Source organism: Zalophus californianus, chromosome 16 (genome assembly GCF_009762305.2).
Source record: "Zalophus californianus isolate mZalCal1 chromosome 16, mZalCal1.pri.v2, whole genome shotgun sequence".
NCBI lineage: Eukaryota > Metazoa > Chordata > Mammalia > Carnivora > Otariidae > Zalophus > Zalophus californianus.
The window spans coordinates 14,133,826-14,158,385 of record NC_045610.1 but is presented as its reverse complement, the minus strand read 5'-3'; the positions used below and the strand labels follow the sequence as shown (position 1 = coordinate 14,158,385).

Sequence of the window (24,560 nt, the reverse complement as noted above, 5' to 3'; positions counted from 1 at the left end):
TGTTTGAAGCCTGTCACAAGTGCAGAGCTTACTACTGTTTTCAGCTTTGCTTTCTACTTTTTAAAAAATTGTTAAACTTTTAATTTCTAGATATTTATAGATTGGCATGCAGTTATAGGAAATAATACAGAGAGATCTTTGTACCCTTTACCCGGTTTTCCCCAAAGGTAATGTCTTATAAAACTATAGTGCAAAATTACAGCCAGGATATTGACAGTGATACAATCCTTAGATCTTGTTCAGACTTTCCTAGTTTTGCATGCGACCATAGGGTGTTTGTGTGTGTATTTCATTGTATATAATTTTATTACATGTGTAGCCTTCACAGTCAAGATACAGAAGAAGTCCAGCAACACAAGGATCCCTTGTGTGGCCCTTTCATAAGCATGCTAACCTCCCTCTTGCCTCCATCATCCCTTCCCACCTCTAGTCCCTGAGCCCTGGCAACCACTAATGTATTCTCCACTTTCTAAAGCTTTGTCATTTCAAAAATGTTACATAAGTGGAATCATACACTATATATAACCTTTGGGTATTGGCTCTTTTTCCCATTCAGGGAGATTCATCCAAGTTCTTAAGTGTATCAGTAGGCTTCATTTCTTTTTCATGGCTGCATAGCATTCCATGGTATAAATATACTGTGGTCTGTTTAACGAGTCACCCTTTGAGGGATATCTGGGTGGTTTCCAGTTTGAGGCTATTATGAATAAAGCTGCTATGAACATTTGTATATAGGTTTTTGGGTGAACATAAGTTTTCATTTCTCTGGGGTAAATGCTGAGGAGCATATGCTGGGTTTATGGTAATTACATGTTCAGTTTTGTAAGAAGCTGGTGAACTGTTTTCTGGAGTGGTTGTTCCATTTTGCATTCCTACCAGGAATGTATGCGTAATCCATTTCCTCTACATCCTCACCAGCATTTGGTGTTGTTACTGTTCTAATTTTAGCCATTCTGATAGATGTGTAGTGATATGTCATTATGGTTTTAGTTTATATTTTTCTAATGGCGGCTAATGGTGTTGAACATCTTTTCATGTGCTTATTTGCCATCTGTATACAGATATATATATATCTCTTTGGGTGAAATGGCTGTTCATGTCTTTTAACCATTTCTTTTTCTTTTCTTTTTTTTTAAGATTGTATTTTTAAGTAATCTCTACATCCAATGTGGGGCTTGAACTCACAACCCCAACATCAAGAGTCGCATGCTCCACCGACTCAGCCAGCTAGGCACCCCTCTTTTGACCATTTTCTAATTGGATTTTTTTTTTTTTTTTACTGTTCAAAAACTTTATAACAGCTTTATTGAGGTGTAACTCACATTTAATATGATTCACAACGGTTTGAGAATTAGATCTCAATGAAGGGTATGATTCAGTGGTTTGTAGTATATTCACAGAGTTGTAAAACCATCACCACTCTCTAACTCCAGAAAATTTTTATCAACCCCCAAAGAAACCCCATACCCATTAGCGGTCACTCCATCACCATTCTCTCCAGCTCCCATCATCAAAAATCGACTTTCTGTCTCTACGGATTTGGCTGTTCTGGACACTTCATGTAAATGGAATCATAATATGTGGCCTTTTATGTGCTTTTGCTTAACATGTTTTCAAGGTTCATCCATGTTGTAGCATGAGTCAGTCGTGCATTCCTTTGATGGCAGAATTATATATTGTATGGACATACCACATTTCATTTATCCATTTGTCAGTTGATGGACATTCTGGTTGTTTCCACTTTTGGGCTGTTATGAATAATGCTGCTTTTAACATTCATGTGCAAGTTTTTGTGTGGATTTATATTTTCATTTTTCTTGGATATATTCTTAGGAGTAGAATTGCTGGGCCATATGGTAACTCTATGCTTAGCCCTTTGAAGAACTGCCAGACTCTTTTCCAAAGAGATGGCACCGTTTTATATTCCCACCAGCAGTGTATAAGGCTTCTGACTTTTCTGTATCCTCACCATCAGTTCTTTTTTTTTTAAAGATGTATTTTTTTTTTTTGAGACAGAGAGAGAGAGAGAGAGAGAGAGAGCACGCAAGTGGGGGGAGGGGCAGAGGGAGAGGGAGAAAAATCCTCAAGCAGACGACCTGAGCTTAAATCTGGAGTCTGCCACTCAACTGACTGAGCCACACAGGTGCCCCCTCACCATCAGTTCTTGTCTTTCTTTTTGATTATAGCCACCCAGGGGGTGTGAAGTGGTATCTCATTATGATTTTGGTTACTACTGAGTTTTGAGAGTTCTTTATATATTCTAGATACTAGTCCTTTGTCAGAAGGCCAACTATTAATTTTTCATTTATGGAATGGTTTTTGGTATCAATTCTAAGAACTCTTTGCTTCAGCTTTGCATTGTGTATGGACCAGTAGCCTTTCTGGAGATAGCAAGTCCTCATTAACCAGCCCCGAAGTTCCGGCTCTGCTGAGTGAGCTTCTATTTGTCCTTCCTCCAGTCAAGCAGAGCCACTGGCTGGCAAATATGTTGGGGCGTAGAAAGAAAGGAAGAAAAGGACCAGGTAGCTGGACAACCACACTCCTTCCCTTGGCATCAAGAATGCTTTTCTGACTCTTACCCCTGATTTTGTTTCTCTTTCAGACCCTGGAGGAGGAGCTATTTGGGAACAATGAGGAGAGCCCAGCTTTCAAGGAGTTCTTGGATCTTTTGGGGGACACAATCACACTGCAGGATTTCAAAGGGTGAGTTTCAGCCAACGGATGGCTCTGGCTCTATTGATAAAAGCCTAGAGTAAGGGAGAGGGGCAACCCCTGAGTCTCAGGGGGTATGTGAGAGGCAAAAACACACACAAGAAACATGGGATCATTTTTCAGCAAGTGATCAACATTCACCTGCATTCCTAAGGAAACGGGTGGTGTGGGGGATAATCCAGAATGGCACATTATCTGAACGGCACCGACATTGGCCTTCTGATGCATGATGAAACTGCTCAGACCAAGAGTGAAATGAATCCACCTTCTCTGTCACTCACCTGCCAGGACTTCAGGAAAGAGGGCCCTGTGCAGTTTTGGGGGACGTGGCCCATTTCAGATAACACACAAAAAGAATGGATAATTAAGAGGTGGTGGAAATACAGTAATCTCCCTGGAACGAACCTATGCAGTAGTCTCTGGTTCTCTAAGTGGAAAGAAAGAATTTTGGAGCTATTGCTTGGAAGACTCCGGGCCCTGATTTCCCTTGACAAAGGCAGCATTTAAGCATGGTCTTCCGGCCTGGCCAGCCTGTTCCGTGCTTTGTGGCTGGCACACAGCTGAGCCCCAAGGAACCCCTGCTTCAGCAGCCAAATTAACAGGATCTCCTATCAGGTGCAAAAGTGCCCAGCTCTGGGTCTGGTGTGTAGTGGGTGTTCAGTAATTACTTCCTTCCTCTACTCCCTTCTCTTCTCTTCTTCTCCCCCTACCCCACCCCTCTTCTGTCTGCCTCCCCCTCCAAGGTCATCACGGCCACCTGGAGTCAGTCACACATGGCTAAAAGTCCCACTTCCACCACTTATTGGCTCTGTGTCTTTGAACAAGAGACTTACTCCCTGAAAGCCTCAGTTTCCTCATCTGTAAAAGGGGGGTAAAGATAGCGCTGACACCGCCAGGTTGTCGGGCATGTAAAACGGCTAAGCTGGTGCCCCACGTGGAATCAGCACAGGGAGTCCTCGAGTTCTTGCTCCTCTTGTGCCACCTTCCATTGACTCCGAGATGCCTTCATCGTAAGATGCATCCTGATTTCGGAGATGTTAAACTACGAAAAAAGGTGTGCCTTAGAATAGATGAAATAAAGGCTCTTCAAACCAGGAAGAACCCCAGAGATCAGGGACTTCTAGCCCTTTATCGTATAGAGGAAGGAAACTGAGGCAGATTAAGACAGGTTAAGTGGTGTGCCCGAGGTCACGCGCTGACTTAGTGGCAGAAGCAGCGGCAGAACCCAGAGCGCCTGGCTCCTGGGCTGGTGAGCTTCCTGCCATGCCGGGCGGGGCATGTTTTCTGGTTTGTGTTACAGCGCTTGTGGGGACTGACGTCCAGGGTCTGCTTTATTTCATTTTCTTAAAGGAACCTGCATCCTCCTCCCCTTGCTAAAGAATGTGACCCAGGGCCGGGAGCCACATGTCTATAAAGGAAGAAGGGGCGGCTCCCGGAAGCCCACCCAGTGTCTTAGTACTTTCCTTTCCTGCCTTTGAGGAGATACCCGGAGAGGGGCTCCTTGGACGCCGCTAGGTTGGGTGCTGCTGTGGCTGGGTCTCCACACGGGGGACTGGCTGGGTGGAAATCCAGACTCTTCAGGCTGACTCTGGATGCTCCCCACAGGATGGCTGCTTGCCCTGGCTCCGGGCTGAGGATTTGGACATGGCCTTGCAGAGAGGAAAGGCTTATGCCCAGCCGTGGGGGCCACTGGCCCCTGGAATGGCGTTTGTCTGGGACTGCGGATGGGTGACCTCCCTTCCCACTGACCGTATGGATGTTCTGCCTTTGTCTTTTAAATAACAGGCTTATGGGTAGAACTCCGGGGCTCGTGTGCTCAGGAGCACAGACCTACCTGCGCTGTGCACATCATTCTCTCTGTGCCCCCACTCTCACGTGTCTTCTCATTCCTTCTCCTGCCCCCATATCCTCAGGGAAGGCACCACGTAGCCTACTTCTCCTCACACTCTCTCCCTCCCTGCTCTTGCCCTGTTTTACTGACAGTTTCCGCGGAGGCCTGGATGTGACCCACGGACAGACAGGGGTGGAATCCGTGTACACGATATTCCGGGACAGGGAGATCATGTTTCACGTCTCCACAAAGCTGCCATTTACCGAGGGAGACGCCCAGCAGGTAACCTGGTTTGGGAGGGCGTTGGGAGCATGGGGCATGTGAGGTGAAAGCCTGCTTCTGGTCTTGGGTACTTGAGGGGCTGGGACCCCCTCCCCACTTTCATAATCCGGAGGCCAGTCTGTTCCATTGCGCTAACCCACCCAGGCAGCACGTCAGCCCCTGTGTGGGAGTCAGGACAGGGCTCCCAGTTGTCCTGCTCTGCCCGGTGGGGAACCTGCAGCTCAGCGTGGTTAGAAGACTGTGTCCTAGTTGAGTAGGGGCAGAGCTGGGAGCAGAGTCCAAGTGCCCTGCTCATGGAGGGTGGTGGTGAGGAGGATGTGTCGGCGTTTGCAAGTAGCAGCTTGACACCAGCTCTGCCACGCGGGGCTACGTGGCTCCGGGCAAGCTGGTGAACCTTGTGGCCTCATGTTCCTCAGCTGTAAAACAGATACCACCACCTAAGTGAGGGGCTTGTTGTGGGCATCACAGAAGGTTCTGAAGGTAGGGCTCAGTACGGTATCTGACTTGTGGCAGGCTTCCTTCCTGACCATTGCCCTCCTTCCTGCCCCGGTGATGGGTGGCAGCCCCCCCGCCCCTCGCCATGGTGGTTATTGCTTTAACACCCCCCTGCCTCTCAACCTTTCTAGTCTCATGGCCTCATCTCTTGCTGCACCTGTTCGTGGGCAGGAGTTCGGCCTTCACCTCAACCAGGGAACCTGGATGAGACCTCTGCATCCAGCGTTTCCCTGCCCTCCCTCTCATTTGCTGCTTCTGAGAGTGGTGTGTCCCCAGGGTGGCCCGGCTCTTTCCTCGGTGAGCCCTGAGATCAGCAGCTGAGGCCTGGCTGTTGCGCCATCTGCCCCCTCCCACTCTTTGTGCCTTTTCAGTCTCTAGGAAACTCAGAAAGGAAGGTAGGCTCTTCCCCAGACTGACCCATTCCTCTCTGAACAGGGAACTGAGGAGGGAGCACAGATATAATACTGTAAACATAGTGCCTGGCTTCTTAGGGAAAAAGGAAATTGGCAAATGAGACTGTGATTTGGCTCTAAAATAACCACTGAATGTTCCAGAAACAAATGGGAGCAGGATTCCTTTTGAATCCAAAGTAGGTTTTCTCTCCACGTTTCGCCTTTGTTTCTCTGTTCCTTCATGGCCTCCTCGCCCCCTGCCCCAGCCTGGGGCTCTCTTTCAGTCTCCCCCATATTCAGTGGGACAGACACAGAGCTTGGCTCTCTGCAAGGACTGAATAAATATTAATTTTCTGCTCCCAAGAAATGGGAGGAGGTGGATGGGATAAGTGACAATTTGTGTAAAAGTGCCCAGCATGGGGCTCAGTCTATAGCAGTGCTCTGTAAATAAGAAAGTAAGTGTGAAACGGAGGGCCTCCATGCCTTAGGTGCTTAATAAGAGAACAAACGCATAGGTAAGCACCTCACCAGGCTTCCGTGGCCCCAGTAGTTGAAGTCATGCATGTGAGCACCTCAGCATGGTTCCTGACGCACAGTAGGTGCTCGGTGATTGAGAGCACCTGTGGAAGGACCCGGCCCCGTTTGGGACACTGAATCAGGCTTGGATTTCTCTCCCGTGACCTCCGCCAAGCCAGGTCCCCTCTTTCTCTAAGCGTGGCTCTCCTTCCCTCTGGTATAGAATGATCTGCCCGCTCATCCCTGCTCATCCACATTTCCACCAAGCACTGCCCCCTCCCCCACCTCTATCTCCTCTTCCAGGAAGCCTTCTCAGGTTAGCACCAGGCCTCTGATTTTGCCCTCCTTTCTGCCCCCAGAGTGCCAGACGCTTTGTGTGTGGCCGCTGATGTAGCACGTGCTGGCTGGTGCCTTTGTTACTGTTCTCAGGTGGCTTCACCTGTGTTTGTGTCTCTTCCGGATCTATTACAGGCTTTACCAGGGCAAAACCCATTCCTCACCTTTTAACTATTCTCCCTGAGTCCTGTGTCAGGGCTCTGCGTGCTGTAGAGCTCAGTAACGTGCTTGCTAGCCTCTACCTAATATCTTAGGCGTCTTCCCCATTTTTTCTTTTGGGTGGCTTCTGAAGATTGAAAAGATAAAAAGAAAAAAAAGTTCCCCTGGAGAGATAGGTCTCAGTTTCAGGGTTTCTGTATAAAGATAGAATAATGAAGAATTTCCTGTATAGATCTAGTCTGTTTTCACGATGTTCCTAGCTGGCTTACAACAACGGACCCTTCTTTGTTTAGCTCCAGAGAAAGAGACACATTGGGAATGACATTGTGGCCATCATCTTCCAAGAAGAAAACACACCATTTGTCCCAGATATGATTGCCTCCAACTTCTTACACGCCTACATTGTTGTGCAGGCCGAGAACCAGGGCACGGAGACCCCATCCTACAAGGTGAAGAGAACGGCTCGTTGGAGGAATTGGGGGGCGCAGGCACTTCACACCTCCTGGATTTAGTAATGTCAAGGACCACTAGTTCTCCATGGCTCCTCAGCAATGCTCCAGCATTGGTGTGATCAATTTTCTAGAAATCCCAGGTTTCTGGGATTTGGGAGCTGGACTCTTGGTGGAAGGCACCTTCTGAGGTCATCTCATCTGTCTGGCTGCCTCCGGGTCCAATAGCATCTCACTCAAGGGTTGAGAAGCCCCTGGTGCCCCTGTTTGGAATCTGGTGATGCTATTGGCTGGACTAAGGCAAAGCCAGAGGAGACGAAAAAAAGAGAAGGTTGGAGGTGGGGGGACCGTCAGGAAAGGAAGAGGAAGCAGGGTGGTAACAAACAAAGGGAAAGAAAGTAGGAGAAATGTTTATGGTGAGAATGGTGGAGAGCAGGGGCCCTGGACATGGGGTGGGTCCTTCTGGTTTAGCTGTTCTGGAAGAAATGATCGATCTTAATTTGAAGACTCCCAGGGAGGTCGGGTTGCAAGCAGCTGAGTCGAAGCCTCCAGGTCAGTGAGTGGTCTTCCAAAATGGCTTAGTGTCCTCCCTAAAGCAGGTAAGCCCCAGCATCCTCACCCTGCCCATTCCTGGTGGCTGTACAACCAGCCTTGCCCTTCTCTTCTCCATGAGAAACAGTTCTGACCTCTTGGGCAACAGTTTCTCTCTATCTCAGTGTTGTTGGGGGTGTGCGACCCAAGGGAGATAGACTGAGGCAGGGTCTTTAATGTGGATGTTAGTCTTTGAACCCCTTGTGGATATGTGCAAAATGTTGCTTATGCACAAAATGTTGAGTTTATGTGCTGCTTTGCGTTTTAGAGGGAGAGAGACCAAAGTTCAAATTCTCAGAGGGCCCCCTGTTCCGCACAGTGTTAGGAACCACCGTTCTAACAGGAAATGAGCGCGTGGTTGCTAAGGGGGAAATTGGGAGACCTGAAAATGTAATAACTATGTCATAACCTGGCCAGTGCTCTTCCAAGGGCTCATGAAGTCCTAGTGCTTCAGGGCCATCTTCACGAAGTATCAACTTTGCTTGAAGACTTTGGAAAAGAAAATGATGTCATGTAATTGTTACATCAGTAGAAACCCACATATTTTAAGTGCACAATTCACACCAACTTTAAAACTAAATATGAGACTACAAATAAAACCCCACATTCTTTCCTACGAGGAAAGCTGATTCTTTCATATCCCCATGTTCATGTTCTTGCTCCTTTGTCACTGAGCAATTTCAGCTGAAATGTCAGAAAAGCTGCGGTTTGGGCATTTCCTCGAAGGATCGCCTTCCTAGACCAACATGGGCATTCACTTCAGACGGCTGCTTGATTTGCTGATGGAAGCAAGTGTATTCAGTTGGTGGCTCCTGTATGCCTGGCTAGGGGTGGGGCATGTGGAGGTGATATACAGAACCGGCCTCCCAGGAGGGAGAGAGGACTACGGAGGTGCAGTTCAGCCCCTGGGCCGCTCAGTCAGCCAGCTGGCTCTTTTCCCAGCCAGTAGAGACAGAGGGCCACCGCGGAGGGTCCTCGAGGTGAAGCTGTGTGGCAGGAGGGCTCCCTGCCCATGCCGGGCAGTCATTTGCCAATGTGTGGCTTGTCTGCTGGGCCTCTGCTGGCAGAGTGGGGCCTCTCGTGGACTCTTAGTATTTGTTTTTAGCTCCCGATAGGAAATGGAACTCAGCTAACCGGCTTCTCCACTTTCCCAAGAGCTTAGTAGAGTGGGAAAATACAGCGATCCAAACAAAGCACCACCTCACCTTCAGCTTTGATGCTGGAAGTCTTTACCAAGTCTTCCCAGCCACAGCCCATGGTCCAGGGAAAAGCTCTGTCCTCAGAGAGGGTGATGATGGCAGAGAAGCAGGACCCACAGGAAGAGCCGGACTGTCCCAGGCTGTGGGACCGTGTGGCACCGGCCGGGCAAACATCTGGGCCCGAAAGGCAAGACCTGTGAGTGGGGGGCCGGGGGTGCAGAGTGCAGGGAGGGGGCCCAGCCTTCCAAGGCACTCCCCAAAGCTGTGTCCATTCATGCTCCCAGCAGCACCCCAGGTGATGAGAAGACTGGGGAGGACCTGGTCAGATTCCTCAGAGGGTCCAGGGTGAAATGGGACCTTCTCTGACCTCTGCAGACTTGGGGGCTATGGCAGAGGAGGCTGGGATAGCCCCAGGGAGCTGTGCACTAGGGAGGATAAACAGGAAAGAGGAGGAAAGGAAGGGAAGGACAGGGGTAGGAATGTGCAGGAAAGGCCTCCAAGACCGAGAGGCTCAGGAGCTGGGGCTTCTGGTCCTGGCCCTGCCTCTGACTGCTCTGTAACCTTGGGCCAGTTCCTTCCCTCTCTGGACTTCAGCTTCCATTTGTGTGAAATGAGGAAGTTGGACTAGATCCTCTCTGTTCTTTACAGCCCGGATATACTGCAGGAAGGGATGTGGGGCCGGGGTGGGGGTTCTGAGGACGAGGGGCATGTGTGTGTGTGTGTGTGTGTGTGAGAGAGAGAGAGAGTGTGTGTGTGTGTGTGTGTGTGAGAGAGAGAGAGAGAGAGAGAGAGATTAGAAAGTGGTTTAGGGGAACTCTGTAGTATTCCGGGTGTCCTTTATTAGGTTTGGGTCAGCAGGGAAAGTAAAAAAAAAAAAACAAAAGCACCAGGTAGCAGGTTACCCCTCCCCAGGTACTTGCTCTGTACCAGGCACTGTGCTGGGCCCTTAGAAGCACAGTCTTCTTGAATCTTCCCAAGCCCCTGGTCAGGCAGGATCTCTCGTTAGCCCTATTTTATAGGAAGGAAATTGAGGCTGAGAGCTTAAGTTCCTTAAGGCCTGGGCCACAGAGCCCGGAAGTGGTAGAGCTGGAGTCGCTGTCCAGGCCTGCCTGCATTCTGCATCCCTGAGCCGTCGGAGCATGGGGGAAACTTGGCTCCCAAACTCAGGTGTACAGAAAAGGTTACATCGCATTATTTCTCAGACATGAATTTTGTCCCTGCCCTGCCAGATTGGAAGGGAACTCCAGCTGAGCCATCACTCAGACTCCCTCTTCTTCCCGTCTGAGGTCACCCTGGCCCTGGTTCCTGAGGTCCTGCAAAGGTCTCAGGAATCCTATGCGAAGCCCACCACTGGGGAGGGGTCCTGTCTGGATGCATCCCTTCCCGTCACTGCTGATCTGGTGCTTGAGCACCCCGACACAGTTTTCGAAGGCTGCCCCGCTGCACTTGGCTATGGCATCTCAGGTTTGGAGCCCCTGGAGGCTCCCCACCTCCCTGGTGGATGCTTGTACTGGCGCCCCAAGCCTCCTTCTGCTTTCCAGCCTCTCTCCTCAGCCCTGCCCTGCCCCCTGCTGGGAGGCGCGCACTAACTTTAGAAAACGGAAGACGGGGTTGTGTTCTGGCAACTTCTGCTTTTGGCCCAGCAACCCACCTGTCCTCAAGAGGAGGGACCAGCAAAGACCCAGGCGCTGTGTTGGAAAGGGGTCAGGAGAGGGAACATGGTAGGGATAGAAGATGCAGGACTGTCACCAGGAAGGATCCTGTCTCCTGCTTTTCTGACACGGCTGCTGTGGTGGGCTTGGCCAGCTGGGCGACCCGGCCGGTGGAAAAGCATGTCTGAAGCTCCTTACCCAGTCAGCACAGACCGCTCTAGTGTAAGCCGGAGCGGGGGGCACTGGGGTGGCAAGAGGGCAGTGGCTTGACCCCTGGCCTCCTCCCAGGTGCCTTCCCACCACCCCTTCCCAGATTCCCGTGCGCAGTGGGTGGTGGTGGGGGACTGTGTGGGGCAGCTGGAGCCAGCCAGAAATCCTGTCAGCTGAACACACACTGTTTCCTAATTCCAGGCGTGCAGACAGCCTTGAGCTTGGGGAGAGAAAGCCGTACTGACCAGCTCTCTCCCACTGTTTCCTTCCAGACCCTGGCAGGGCCTTCCCTTGGCCTGGCTCCGAGCTGCCTGCTTGCCCAGTCTGGCAGGCTCTCGGCATCTGCCCTACTTCACAGGCCAGGGAGGCTGGCAGCGTGCCAGGGCCAGGCTCACGTCAGCGGCCGTCTGGGAGAGGGAGAGGGCAGAGTCTCCAGAGAGGCCTTTGACCTCGTGGGCTGAGAACGGGTGAAACCAGGGCACCTCCATGCAGGGAGAACAGCTGGACGTGCGGGGCCTGTCCTGCACCTGGGAGCCCCCCACGCAGAGCACCTGGGTGCTCCCACTGCATTAGTTCCTGCCTCCCCAGGCTGGCCAGAGCCTGGCACACCCTGTGCGGGGCACCTGGATGTCCCCCCACCCACAGTTCCCATCCTGGGCCCCAGCGCTCAGGTCAAGCCTCAGCCAGGCCGTCTGACCCGGCGCGTGGGGCCCAGGGCGCCTGAACACTAGTCCGCCAACCGCACAGAAGCTCTGAGGAGCATGTGACAGTTGCACCTTCCTGGCTCCGTACCAGAGCTTGTGATTTAGGAGGTTTGGGGTGGAGCCCATGCAGTCGGTATTTATTTTTTAAACACTTGAAGTGATTCTGATGTATGGCCAGGCTCGGGAGCCAGCGTTGTGGGATACGAGCCCCACAGCGGGGTCGGGGGTCTGGATTCTCTGGTCATCTCTGCGGCTGATCCATCACCTGTGTGCTTGTGGGGAGATGGCTCCAGTCTCTGGACGTGTTTCCTCATCAGTAAGACAGGGTCAACAGTTCTCACTTTGCCTTCTCCGTGGGGTACTGTCCAGTCAGATGAGGCAACAGGTAGGGCCTCCTGGGCACTTGTTCTGCATTCGAAGTCGGGCCCCAGGCGACGCCGCCTCAGCCCTGTCCAGCCATCTTGCCAGACTTGCTGCTGGCCTCTAGGAATGCAGATGGGAGCGTGCACATGGCTTTGTGCTGTCCGACCCCACTTGTACCAGCAGCCATGTGGCCCTACTGGTGATGGCTCATGGGAACGTTGTGTTTGGATTCTGGGGAGGGGCGGAGGTGTGCTGCGAGCAGTGGGCGTCCCTAGGGCCAGGGCTCGGGATGCATTATCTTCCTCAGCTTGGATCTCTTCCCTCCTGGCCCATACCAACACTCTGTTTTAGGTCTCAGTCACTGCACGGGAAGATGTGCCCGCCTTTGGCCCCCCTCTGCCTAGCCCTCCTGTCTTCCAGAAGGTAAGGAATTCCCCTCCCTGCTCTCCTTTTACCCGAGACTCCGGGTTTCAGTATCTGAGCGGCAGGGGCTGCAGTGGGGTAAATCTGGGCTGGAGCACCTTTGGCAGGCTTGGGAGGATCTCCTCACTTGGGGTCTCTCCCACCTCTCCTCGTGCTGCCAGTCTGGTCTAGCACAGCACCTCTTGTCAGGGTGTTTGACTCTGGGGTTGCCTTTCTGCGAGAAGGCTTTTTGCACTTAGGCCTCAGTCCGAGAAGCCTCGGACAAGAATCGCCTCCAGTCATGGAAACGGTGTGGAGGGGGTTGATTTCCCGGGACCAGGACACCTGGTTTCCACCAGTCGGCATCTTAGCAGGTGGTCCTGGTCTGGGCTAGAAAATGACCAGATGTCCGAAGGGGACCCTTTAGGGACTCTCCCCAGAACCCCCATTCTGCGTAGCTGTTACTGTGGCTGAAAGCCCTTTCAGCAACAGCTGAGACTGGGGGAGTCGCCGAGCTTCCTGTCTGTTCTAGGGCCCGGAGTTCAGGGAGTTTCTGCTCACCAAGCTCACCAATGCAGAGAACGCTTGCTGCAAGTCAGACAAGTTTGCAAAGCTGGAGGTGAGTGCGCTGTTTCTGGACATCTTCCTCCTGCCTTCCCGGCTGCTTGTTAGTCAGTCTCTCCTGGGTGTCTGTTCCTCGGGGCGCACAAGGTGAGGAGCGCCGTCTTTGACCCCTTGGAGCCTTCAGCCCTGTATTGGTATAGGAACTCTTCCTTCTTGTGGAAACTCCACCCAAACCTTAGGTCTAGCCAACCATTCACCGGTCATTTATTGAGCACCTGCTGTGTGCCAGGCTCTGTTCTGTTCCCTGTGATACAGGGGTAAGTGAGGCACAGTTTCTGCCTTCCAGAGCTTTTGGGCTGGTGGGAAGGGGCCATTACTTAAGAGACAGGTTATGGTACGGTGTCGGCACGGGGCCATGATGGAGGCCAGCACTCATGCTGCCTATGAAGAACTGGGATGTGTTCAGAGGGCTTCTTGGAGGAGGTGGCCCTTGAGCTGCTGAATTTAGATATCTGATGAGCCTTTTGCCAGGAGGAAAGATTGGGGAGGGTTATTCCAGGCATGGGAAACAGCATAAGCAAAGGCCAGGCAGATCAGAGCATGACTTTTGAGGGAGCTCCAGAGGGTTTGAGGGGTCCTAAGAGGAGGACTCGTGTGGGGGCGGAGACTCAGCTGGAGATGGTGTTGTTTGGGTCAGGTCAGGAAGGGCTTTGAACTCTGGAAGTGATGAGGTGCTCATAAAGTACTTAGTGTGTTAGATTACACCGGCGGCGATGAGAAAGGAGGAGGGCGGGAAGGGTGGCGGGTTAGAAGCTGTTATGGGAGTCCAGGAGGGAATGGTTTGGGGGCAGGGTCGGGAAGACTTTATGGACTCCTGTGTATAGGGTGGGGCGAAGTGGAATTGCAGGGCGGCTCTTGGGCACTGACGTGGGGGCCTTTGGGACGCGAGGTCTGTGAGGCTCTGCTGACGGAGGTGCCTGCAGGGGCTGGGGCTGGTGTGTGTGAATGGCACCCCCTGGAGGTCGTCTGCGTGGCCCTGTTCCACCGTCCGGATGGAGAAGAGCTGTGCGGGCAGTTGGGTACCTGGCTGTGGAGCTTGGGGCAGAGGTCCGAGCTGGGAGTCAGCAGGGTAGAGGCGTGGGACGGCCCACGGAGAAGGGGCAGGGGAAGAGGGCAGAGGCCAGCCACAGAGCTTTCGTGGTAGCTGCGGTATTTGTGAGCAGGGAGCCCAGCCAGGCCTCCGGTCCATGCTGTCCCTGGGAGGCTGGTGGCTAGGTGTCGGGAGACCCCAGGGAGAGGGCCCGTCTCTGTCCTCCGTGCCAACTCCATCATCCCCACCGTCTTTCCTTTCAGGACCGGACGAGGGCCGCCCTGCTGGACAACCTCCACGACGAGCTTCACGCGCACACGCAGGCTATGCTGGGACTGGGCCCTGAAGAGGACAAGTTTGAGAATGGGGGCCATGGGGGATTCCTGGAGTCTTTCAAGGTACGGGCACAAGAGTGGCTGGCACGGTGCGTGGTGGGGGGCATGCACAAGGGACGGGGTGCAAGGTCGCCGACCCCAGAGCCCGAGTGCCAGCATGGTGGTGTTGGCAGAGGGCGGGGCCGTCAGGAAGTGCGAGCGGTCAGAGCAGCCGGCGGCGTCCCCGGCGTCCTCCACATCCTTCCTTGATGCGGATCATCTCCTCCCGGCCCAGGAGTCTGAGAAGCAGGGACAGGGAGAGAGTCGGCAGCAGGAGAGGAACCAGTCCCAACCAAGAACGTTACTGCCTTCGACACCTCCTTCTGTGTCAGGATGAGGAGCCCAGGGCAGGATGACCCGAGCGAGGACACAGCCTTCGTTCGGGGTCTTTGACAGCCTCTGTGCGGTACTGGCAATGAGTTTTTCCAACTGGCAGGGCATTGGAGGACCTGGCCAGGGCCAGTGCGATGGAGTTACAGGCAAGTAACTCCCTGTGGACTTTGCAAAAGGAAGAACTTTCTAACCATAATATAACGGGCTGCTAAAAGAAGCAGTGAGCTCCCTGTTCCTGGCAGTATGTAAGTAGAGCTTGGGCAGCCCCTGAGCCGGCGTGAGGTACAGGAGGTGTATGGTCCTGGGCTCACTGAGTGCTGTGGTCTGCACAGCACCGATGCCCAGCACCGAGCTTGACCCTGGCTGTTCTCCTGTGCAGTCAGCGGGGCAGACCTCGTCCTTCCCATGTGCACACGAGGGGACAGGCCGAGGGAGGTGGCAGGACTGCTCCAAACCTTACACCTACTTACAGGTAGAGATACAGCCTCAGGTTTTCTGGTTCTTAGGTTAGCGTTCTGCCAGACTGCCCATTGCAGAATGATTGGTGAGGGGCCGGTATGTGTGGGGCCAGGGTTAGCCCTGCCTGTGTTAGAATCCCAGCTCCCCCAGTGTGATCCGGGTCTCCGAGCTGCAGGGTTCTCCTCAACGACACAGGGATGGTAAGTCAGACGTCCGCAGTTGCTGGAGCAGTTCGCCCATGTCAGACCGGTTGCCCGACAGAGTGTGTGTTGCCTGGAACATGGCAGACGCTCAGTGAGAGTGTCAGCTGCTGGTGTTGGGTCGGGTGGACGCTCCACACGCACCGTCCCACATAAGGCCTCACAGTGCCCTCGGTGCCCTGTGTGGAGGGCTGTTATGATGGTGATAGTAATTCATTCCCGATCCGATGAACTATGGGTGTCATTTTACATGTGAGGAAATGAAGGCTCAAAGAGACAAAGTAAGTTGCATCCGAGTCTGCTGATTGCAGAGCCTGTGTTCTCCGCGAGCCGGCCTCTGGTTCCCGGCTCCGGTAAGATTCTACCCACGCTAGCGCGGCCTGGGCAAGCCTGGGGTCTGTCCCTGGCTGCCCGGCTGGCCGCAGAGAGCAGGGCACGGTTCTGCTGGCCCCCATCAGGGCAGCTGCTGAGATTCCTCAAGGGGGCAGAAGGGTAGGAGGTGAGCTCCTTGTCCAGGCTGGTGGGACATTCCTGAGGCATCTGTTTCAGGCTTCGTGGACAGCAGCAGCCAGGGCAAAACAGGAGAAAGTGGAGATCAGGAGGAGAGGGGCGTGAGGGAGAGGAGGGGCCGGGGAGGAAAGAGGGCGCCAGGTCGGCTAGCCTGGGGTGGGGGGGTGGGGCCCAGTAAATAGGATGAGGCCCAGTAAATAGGAACACCTGTGTAGGCCGCACCCCCACCATGTCGAGCATATCCTAATGCTCCCACACCCCATGGGAGCTGTAAGTTATATATGGCTTTAGCTGCAGGGGACCAGCTAACATAATGTGATAGTTTGCAGATTTTAAAGAAGTGTGTGTTGCTTTCAGGTTTGCAAGTTTCTTTCTGTATTTGGAAGTTCACCATTTTTTTTTTTCAAGTTTCAAGGGTTTTTATAACCTGGGAAAGCTTGTGGGCTGCGGACACTGCCTGTGGTGCCCGTGAAGAAAACGGCCCACAGCAGCTACACGCAGGCTGTGGGTCTTAAAGGAGGGCGGCCTGAGGTCTTTTGTTCGGTCCCCTGCCTCTGGAGGGGGAGCCGTTGATCTGCCTTTGCCTCCAGGGGTTCCGACTGAAGGGGTTTCTTTTCTTTTCTTTTTTTTTTTAAATTTGATTGTTATGTTAGTCACCATACATCATTAGTTTTTGACGTAGTGTTCCATGATCCATTGTTTTCGTATAATACCCAGTGCTCCATGCAGTACGTGCCCTCCTTAATACCCATCACCGGGCTAACCAATCCCCCACACCCTCCCCTCTAAAACCCTGTTTGTTTCTCAGAGTCCATAGTCTCTCATGGTTCATCTCTCCCTCCGATTTCTGCCCCCCTTCATTTTTCCCTTCCTTCTCCTAATGTCCTCCATGCAATTCCTTATGTTCCACAAATAAGTGAAACCATATGATAATTGACTTTCTCTGCTTGACTTATTTCACTTAGCATAATCTCCTCCAGTCCCATCCATGTTGATGTAAAAGTTGGGTATTCATCCTTTCTGATGGCTGAGTAATATTCCATTGGAATATATGGACCACATCTTTTTTTTCTTTTTTTAAGATTTTATTTATTTGAGAGAGAGACACAGCGAGAGAGGGAACATAAGCAGGGGGAGTGGGAGAGGGAGAAGCAGGCTTCCTGCTGAGCAGGGAGCCCGATGCGGGGCTCGATCCCAGGACCCTGGGATCATGACCTGAGTTGAAGGCAGATGCTTAACGACTGAGCCACCCAGGTGCCCCTGGACCACATCTTCTTTATCCATTCATCTGTTGAAGGGCATCTCAGCTCTTTCCACAGTTTGGCTATTGCGGACATTGCTGCTATGAACATTGGGGTGCATATGGCCCTTCTTTTCACTACATCTGTATCTTTGGGGTAAACACCAAGGAGTGCAAGTGCTGGGTCATAGGGTAGCTCTATATTTAATTTTTTGAGATACCTCCACACTGTTTTGCAAAGTGGCTGTACCAGCTTGCATTGTAAGAGGGTTCCCCTTTCTCCACAACCTCTCCAACATTTGTTGTTTCTTTCCCTGTCCATTTTTGCCATTCTAACTGGTGTAAGGTGATATCTCAATGTGGTTTTGATTTGAATTTCCCTGATGGCTAATGATGATGAACATTTTTTCATGTGTTTGTTAGCCATTTGTATGTCTTCTTCAGAGAAGTGTCTTTTCATATCTTCTGCCCATTTTTTGACTTGATTATTTGTTTTTTGGGTGTTGAGTTTGAGAAGTTCTTTATAGATCTTAGATACCAGCCCCTTGTCTGTAGTGTCGTTTGCAAATATCTTCTCCCATTCTGTGGGTTGTCTCTCGTGTCCTAGAGGCAGAGAGGACCCCTCCCAAGATCAAGGAAAACAGGCCAACACCCTGGCATGTGATAGTAAAACTCACAAATCTTAGAATCAACTGAAGGGGTTTCTAAGAGAGGAGAGGCTTCGAGACTTTATTGTTACTCGTCTTTGATCCAATAGTTCAGGGCCTTTTCCTGTTCAGCCCTTAATCCTTCCACCTGTGGGCTGAAGACATCTGCTTGCACCTTCTGCTTCCCTGCCTGTCCCTGAGGTAGTGCTCCGTGTCACAGGCGGTCACGCAGTAAGCCTCAGAGTTATCATCATCATGACGAGCTTCCCCGAGTTGGGAATGTTGGGCTCTTTTGCCCCATGCCCCTTCCACCATGACCCTCTCGTCTCCCAGGCTGTGGAGGCCGAAGCTGGGGGCAAGCCAGGCTCAGGAACATGGAGCCCGGTGGCCCCGGTGGTTTCTGATGCCTGGGCTGTGCCAGGATCCAGCTCAAGAGGCCACCTCTCAGTCTGGTATTTCTTCATGCACCCCCAGGGTGCTGCTGTGGTGTCAGAATCACTGGCACGCCTCATGGAGCTCCTTACCTGCACCTCCATGGGATCCCTTTTGAAAGAAGGGCACGGAATGATTTCAGAAAGAAGAGTTGTGTGTTCTGTCTCCTTTTGGTCAAAGGTCTTCTCTCACGTGGAAACAACTGAGAATTCCCAGGGCTAGAAGCAGTCTCAGCCATCCATCCCCTGGCTCCTTGGGATGATTCTTCCCTCTCCCAGGAAGCAGACCCATCGCTGCCCTAGATCGTGCTGCCTGGTGCCTCACACCACGCAGCATAGCTCTCCCTTCTTGCCTCGAATCCACTGGCTGTGATTTAAGCTTTTCTTCCATGAGAAATGGAACAGTTGGTTCATGGACGTCCAGACCTGCTTCTCAAATGGAATGCTTAGAGATAGTCTCAGGAATCTGCCAGTTCTACCAACACTTAAAAATTTTGCATTTTCACTTAGATGATCATCTAAAAATATACGTATTTCCAATTATAGGGACTAAACTTTTGCAATGAAACACAATTAAAAGACAGTTCTGTGGAATAAGTAGGTATCTTGCAAATGCAGCCCATGGAGCCACTGTTGAGGGGGTGTTGTGGGGGTTGGGGGGCGGTGTCTGTGGATTTATTCTTGGGCTTGCAAGAGTATTTTACTTTATAAAAGAGATGTACGTTATTCACCTTTGAAAAGCGTCGATCTCTAGGCCATTGTTCTCAATGCCATTCTCCACCACTGCCTGCTGTTGGTGAAATTTTTATCGGTCTGTAATGAAAAGTAAAGTAACGCTCCTTGACGTAGCCACGTGAACTGTATGCAAAGCACGTGGGAACCACATTTTGAGAAACAGGGAGCTAGCCTAGCCCTCCATTAACGTCATCATGCAGGAGGGGGAATGGAGGACCAGGGAGGAAAAGGTCCAGTGGCAGAATGGGGGCCACGGCAGGTGACTTGTCTCCCAGCACTTTGGGGGGTGGTGGCAGGTAGTGCGCCGGTATGCTCCGACCCCCAGTGGTAGGAGAGGAGCGCCAGGCTGTGGTTCCCCAGGCAAAGTACCTGTGAGCAGGGGCAGCCTGGGTGGCTCACGGGTTGGAGCTCTGGTCTCTGCAGATTGTTCCCTCTCCTGTCAATCTCCATCCTTTATTTGCCCTGCTAGGGGGGGACAGAAGACCCCGTTCGAGTCCTCAGGGTCCCTCAGGGTGCCTCCTGATTAGGAGTGATCTCAGGAGGCGAGCAGTTGGTATCTTTCTCCCCAAGCACCTCTCCCTCTGTTGCTTGCCTGGCACAGATAGGCACCCCCCCCCCACCCCCTTAGTGCTCATGTCTGTGCTTTGTGTCCCTTAAGTTTATGGAATTGAACCAACTCCTAAAACCCATTTGGAAGCATAAGGAAGCACAAACCCATAAGGAAGGAGGGCTCGTGCTTGGCCCCGAAGAGACTTGTTCCCTGCATAATGCTAACTGGTAGCTTAAACCCCAGCTGACATGAAGTGACATAAGCTGATAAAGAGAAAGTGACACCATCTCTTTTTTCTTGCCCCTCTCCTTCCAAAGGAGAGCCTGTTCCAAGGTAAGCCATGGGGTGAGCCGAGGGCTGGGAAAGCACCAGGGCTAAGGGAGGGACACTGGAACCAGTTGTGGTTAGCCAGGAAGAGAGCAGATTGAGGACCTCAAGACTGTCCTCAGAGAGTTGAGGGACAGTCGGGTGAAATACGGAATAGACTGGCTAAAGACACCAAGGTCTAGAACAGGTAAGACTTCAGCCCGGTGCACAGAAGACCTTTGCAAAAGTCAGGCTCTCCACCACTGGAACAGGCAGTTTTGAACGCAGTGAGCAGCCCGTCCCTGGGAAGATTCAAGCGGGGGAAGACTGTCCTTTCTCTTCTTCACCCTTTCCCTGACTTTTCTGCCCAGTTTGAGAAGGTTGGTGTTTCCAGCTCAACATCAGATTGAAACATAAAATACTTCAGACCATATCACTGGGTGATTTTGTCCAAATCAGGCTTAAAGTTAAAGTTTTGAGGCAACCATGGGGTCTCTCAGAGCGGGGGAGGAGAGCTGGCCCCAGTGAGCGGGTTTGACACCAGCTATTTGGCACACACGGTCTCCTGGCATCCTCATGCAGGACCATCACCACATTGTATAGACAAGGAGGCTGTGTACCAGAGAGGTTCATACACGGTGTTGGGAAGACCAGGATTCGGCCCTCTTTCTGTTAGTTTCAAGCAGCAAATGGCCACCCTGTACATCCCCGGAATTCCCTGCCAGCCAGCCCATTGTCTCCTCAGACTTACCTTGTCAGCTCAGACGGCAGCACCAAGGGCATTTGAGGAGAAAATAGCCTCCCTGACATCAGCCTTGAAGACTTTTTTCGAGGAGAGGCTGGGAGCCCTTGATTTCTAATCATCCTTAGTCCATCAACACGTTCAATTCTATGTTCAATCTGGACCTGTTTTTGGGATAGCAGGGACCCTTTCATCTGGAGCCCAGGGGCCTGGGTTTGGGCCCTAGCTCCGCCTCTGACCTGCAGCATGACCTCAGGCAATCATTCGTTTGCCTTTTCTATCAGTGCCCGCCTGTCTGCATCTCAGAGTTGTAGGGATTCAGTAAGTTCATGGATATGAAGCTCTGTAGACCAGAACCTACCACACTGCATCGAATCTTTCTTGGAAAGAGACCGTGAGGAATGCCTTAGAACATACTTGATTAACTGACATGTCATTGTTGGTGGTGGTGGTGGCACCCACGAGGGCACTGGCAGAATGTCATGCTGCTGAGATTTATGGAGCACTTGACTCACTTAAGGAACCTCGCTGTTTATCCCGGGACACCTCAGTGTAGTGCCACACCGTTCCTCCTCTCAGTTTTTCAAAGGGTGTGTGACTTAATGTTGTCTTTGGGTGATGGAATTAATAGAATGTACTGGCTGGAAACTGTTGCTAGGCGATTCTCTTCTGTGGTTTAGAAAGGGAGAGCGATGATGTCCCTCAAACGGTGTCTTTGACTCACACAAAGAGAGGCTGGATGACATCAGGGGTAGGAGGCTGGTGGGCTCCGTGCCTCATTTGCAAAAGTAGCAAGTCTCCAGGGTGGCTGTGTTTGCAAATGGCCCTCCTTGAATCCGCTTCCTGCATCCCTACCATTGTCCTTCTGAGTCCATTTTCTGAAGCTAAGTTTCTGAGAACCTCAGCCGGCTCCCCCAGTAAGGAAAACCCATGAGCCCACTTAACGAGGAGGCTTGGGGTGACTTGTGGCTCAGTGGGGTCCTCGGCATCCAGGTTCTTTCCCCTTTCCCCCTCTGCCATCCTGGCTTGTGACCTTTGTCCCTTCGGGCTTGACCCGTCAAACCCCGGGGGCTACTGCAGTTCAGGTGCAGGATGTCACCTCTCTTTTGGCCGTCCTTGAGGAAACCTTTCCCCCCCCAGCTCCCAGCAGTCATCCCCTCAGGCAAGGGGAGAGGTTTGGAGACCACCTTAGACTGATCGTAATTTACTCCCTTGTTCCATGGAGGAAGAGGGGAAATTGGATGAGACGGTGGCTCTGCCATCGAGGAATATGGTGGGGATGGCACTTTTATGTGAGCAACTCTTGTCTCTGTGTATCTTCGCATGTGTCAGCCCTCTGTTCTACCTCCTATTAGCTGGGGGCCCCTGGTCAGGTCACTTAGCTTCTCTGAGCCTTAGCTGTGAAGTGGGATGGAGGATATCCACACCAGGGGTTGGTGGTCAGAGTACATCTCGAGCTCTTCGCAGAGAGCCTGGTAATCCTAAGTCCCCAGGAAATGTGGCTACTCTTTTTTCTGCGTGTTTCCCATGTGTCTGTCCCCATGCTGGGACCGGGACAGTTGCAGGAGAGGAGTCAGAGAAGGTCAGACCTGACTTCTGCCTCTAAGGAGCATCCAGTCAGCTGGGGAAACCAGATGTGTTCCTAAAATTAGGGCAATACTAAAAGGTCCAGGGCCCATGGGAATGCTCCCTCTGTGTTAACTAGCTGTCCTCAGTGTGGCCGCTGCCCTTGGGTCTGGTTCCAGAACAGCAGAGACCTGCAGAGTGGTCTGGGGGAGCAGTCATCACCTCCCAGGCCCGTCCCTGCCGTAGGCTCAGCAGTCTTGACTTTAGCTGTCCTTATCCACGCACACTGACAAGCCCCTGATCATCCCGCCGTCCCCTCCTGGACACGTCACTGTTTGCTCTCTGGTGGCCCTAAATGGGCACAGGGCCCTGTGTGGCCGGAGTGTGCAGGAGCATGCACAAGCCAAGGGCTGTGTCTGCAGACCCCACGGGGAGGGCAGGGGCAGCCGGCGGGCCGGGCTCCAGCGATCGGGTCCCTGCGCGTCTCCCCGCAGAGGGCCATCCGCGTGCGCAGCCACTCCATGGAGACCATGGTGAGCAGCCAGAAGAAGCAGCACGGCGGAGGCATCCCTGGCAGCCTCAGCGGTGGCATCTCACACACCAGCACAGAGGTCACCAAGACCACCTTCTCGGTGAGTGCCGCAGGCCCCGGGGCAGCACATGGTTCCCGGGGACCCCCCTGCCCCCCAGGCCTGCGAAGGAGGGTCTGTTCATCCAGGCTTGGGCCAGAGAAGGCACCGGGGAGATTGGGGCTGTTTGGGGGGTGACCCCAGGCCCTGCCTGTGAAATGCAGCCTCTGTCTCAGGAACCCGCCCATTATGCTGTTCTCGGAGTTCCTTTGACAACTGGGCCTCCTCCTTGGGGCCTGCCCTGCAGAGTGGTTCTGGGGCACATTGTTTCTCTGCTGAGGGGCTTGGGACCCAGGAGGGGTGGCTTCGCTTTGTTATTAACGATCGCAGTAGGGTTCCCCCCCGCCCTGGCCCAGCTTACTGTGCCTTAGGGCCTGAGCAAAGTCATGCATGAACATTTTCTCATCTGATCCCTGTCACAGCTCTTTGAGGTAGGAACTGATGTGTTCTCCGTTTCCGATTTGAGGAAAGGAGGCCCAGAGAGTGGACCTTTAGTGACCTGCCCCCGGTCACTTAGCTAAGCTGAAGAGCTGGGGATTTGAACCCACATCTCCCCGACCCAAAGTCTTTGCCGTTAATCACTGTGTGTGCAGTTCCCAAGGCAAGAGCCTGGCATGGCGGTGGGTTTGGGCCTGGTCTGCTTGCACCAGCGACTGGCCAGGTGAAGGAACCACGTAGCTGGTCCATTTGAAGAACAAAGTGACTTTGGATTCACATAGACTAGGGTTTTCTTTTCTTTTTCAAACAGAATACACCATCTTGATACTAAGGATTAGTATTGCAAGTAATCTTACACAGTTCATTGAACTTACCAAATAGTTTCCCAGCTGTTACCTTGTTCCACCCAGAAGGTCTGTGAAAGGAGCAGGGCGGGACTCTGTGGGTGAGGAGGTTGGGGTCCAGAGAGTTTGGCTTCTCACCCAAGGTAGCACAGCACACGGATGGCAGAAGCTGGGCCTGCGCTAGAGGCTGGTGGGCTCTAAAGAACAACCTTGGTCTCCCTTTCCTCAGCCCCGTGCTCACCCCCCCACCCCCACAGCGTGTGCTGAAACAGAGCCTCATTCTTGGTGGGTTCCCTTGGCCTGTGGACCTGGGTCTGCCAGTCTCGTTCCGTCTTGTTGTTGAGGCGCCCAGCTTGGACCCAATTATTTGTGAGGAATGGATGGAGAGCCAGGGCCCTGGGTTCTCGTCCCTGTCCGGCCAGCAATTTGGGCATAACCTTAGCCCAAACCCCTCACCATTTGGCTCCTCAGCTTCCTCATTGGTAAAGCGAGGGGTTGGGCCAGGTCACTCCCAAGGCTCCCTCAGCCGTGTGGTTCTCGGTGTGTGACCCCCTGAACCGTCCTGGCCTTCTTGATAATGCTGGGCTCTCTTCATGGGGGCCCTGACCCCTGTTCCTCCCAGAGCTCCAGTCTTTGATGATGATTACGTGGGGCCACGAGGTTTGGCTTAAGAACACAGGAAAGCCGGCTGCAACGGCTGGAGTCTCGGGGTCTCAGCTCCTGTTACGGAGATCCTAGCCTTCCCAGCTGCCTTGCTATTTTCTGGGATCTCCTCCAGACTAGTTGGGGGCTGCAGGAGCTATTTGTAGACCAGCAAGGGGGGTGAGAGCAGTCAGGGTGTGGGGTGGGCTGGGAGTGCTCATGTTGGTGGTTTTATTGGCAGCCTCCGGCGGCGGCAGCGGCGAAGAACCAGTCGCGGAGCCCCATCAAGCGGCGGTCGGGGCTCTTTCCACGGCTGTACACAGGCTCTGAAGGCCAAGGCGACGGCCGGACACGATGGTAACTGTCCAGTGTGGGGCTTGCAGGTCCTGCCACTGCTGTCAGATGCCCAACCTTGGGGAGGGCTTTTGCGCAGCTTCGGGAGATGGCTTCCCTCCAGCCTGGGCCCG

General features: G+C 52.7%; 1 protein-coding gene across 6 annotated transcripts in view; it reads left to right on the top strand.

Moving 5' to 3' along the window:
- The window catches only part of RAP1GAP2 (RAP1 GTPase activating protein 2), a 245,405-nt gene that overhangs the window by 198,138 nt on the left and 22,707 nt on the right, over positions 1-24,560 (top strand). For all 6 annotated transcript variants that reach the window (XM_027625987.2, XM_027625990.2, XM_027625988.2 and 3 more), the window contains 8 exons: positions 2,603-2,703; positions 4,696-4,825; positions 7,017-7,172; positions 12,243-12,314; positions 12,826-12,912; positions 14,211-14,345; positions 22,535-22,672; positions 24,335-24,450. In XM_027625987.2, coding sequence (XP_027481788.1) covers positions 2,603-2,703; positions 4,696-4,825; positions 7,017-7,172; positions 12,243-12,314; positions 12,826-12,912; positions 14,211-14,345; positions 22,535-22,672; positions 24,335-24,450 — 935 coding nt within the window. The remainder of the gene's footprint in view (positions 1-2,602; positions 2,704-4,695; positions 4,826-7,016; positions 7,173-12,242; positions 12,315-12,825; positions 12,913-14,210; positions 14,346-22,534; positions 22,673-24,334; positions 24,451-24,560) is intronic.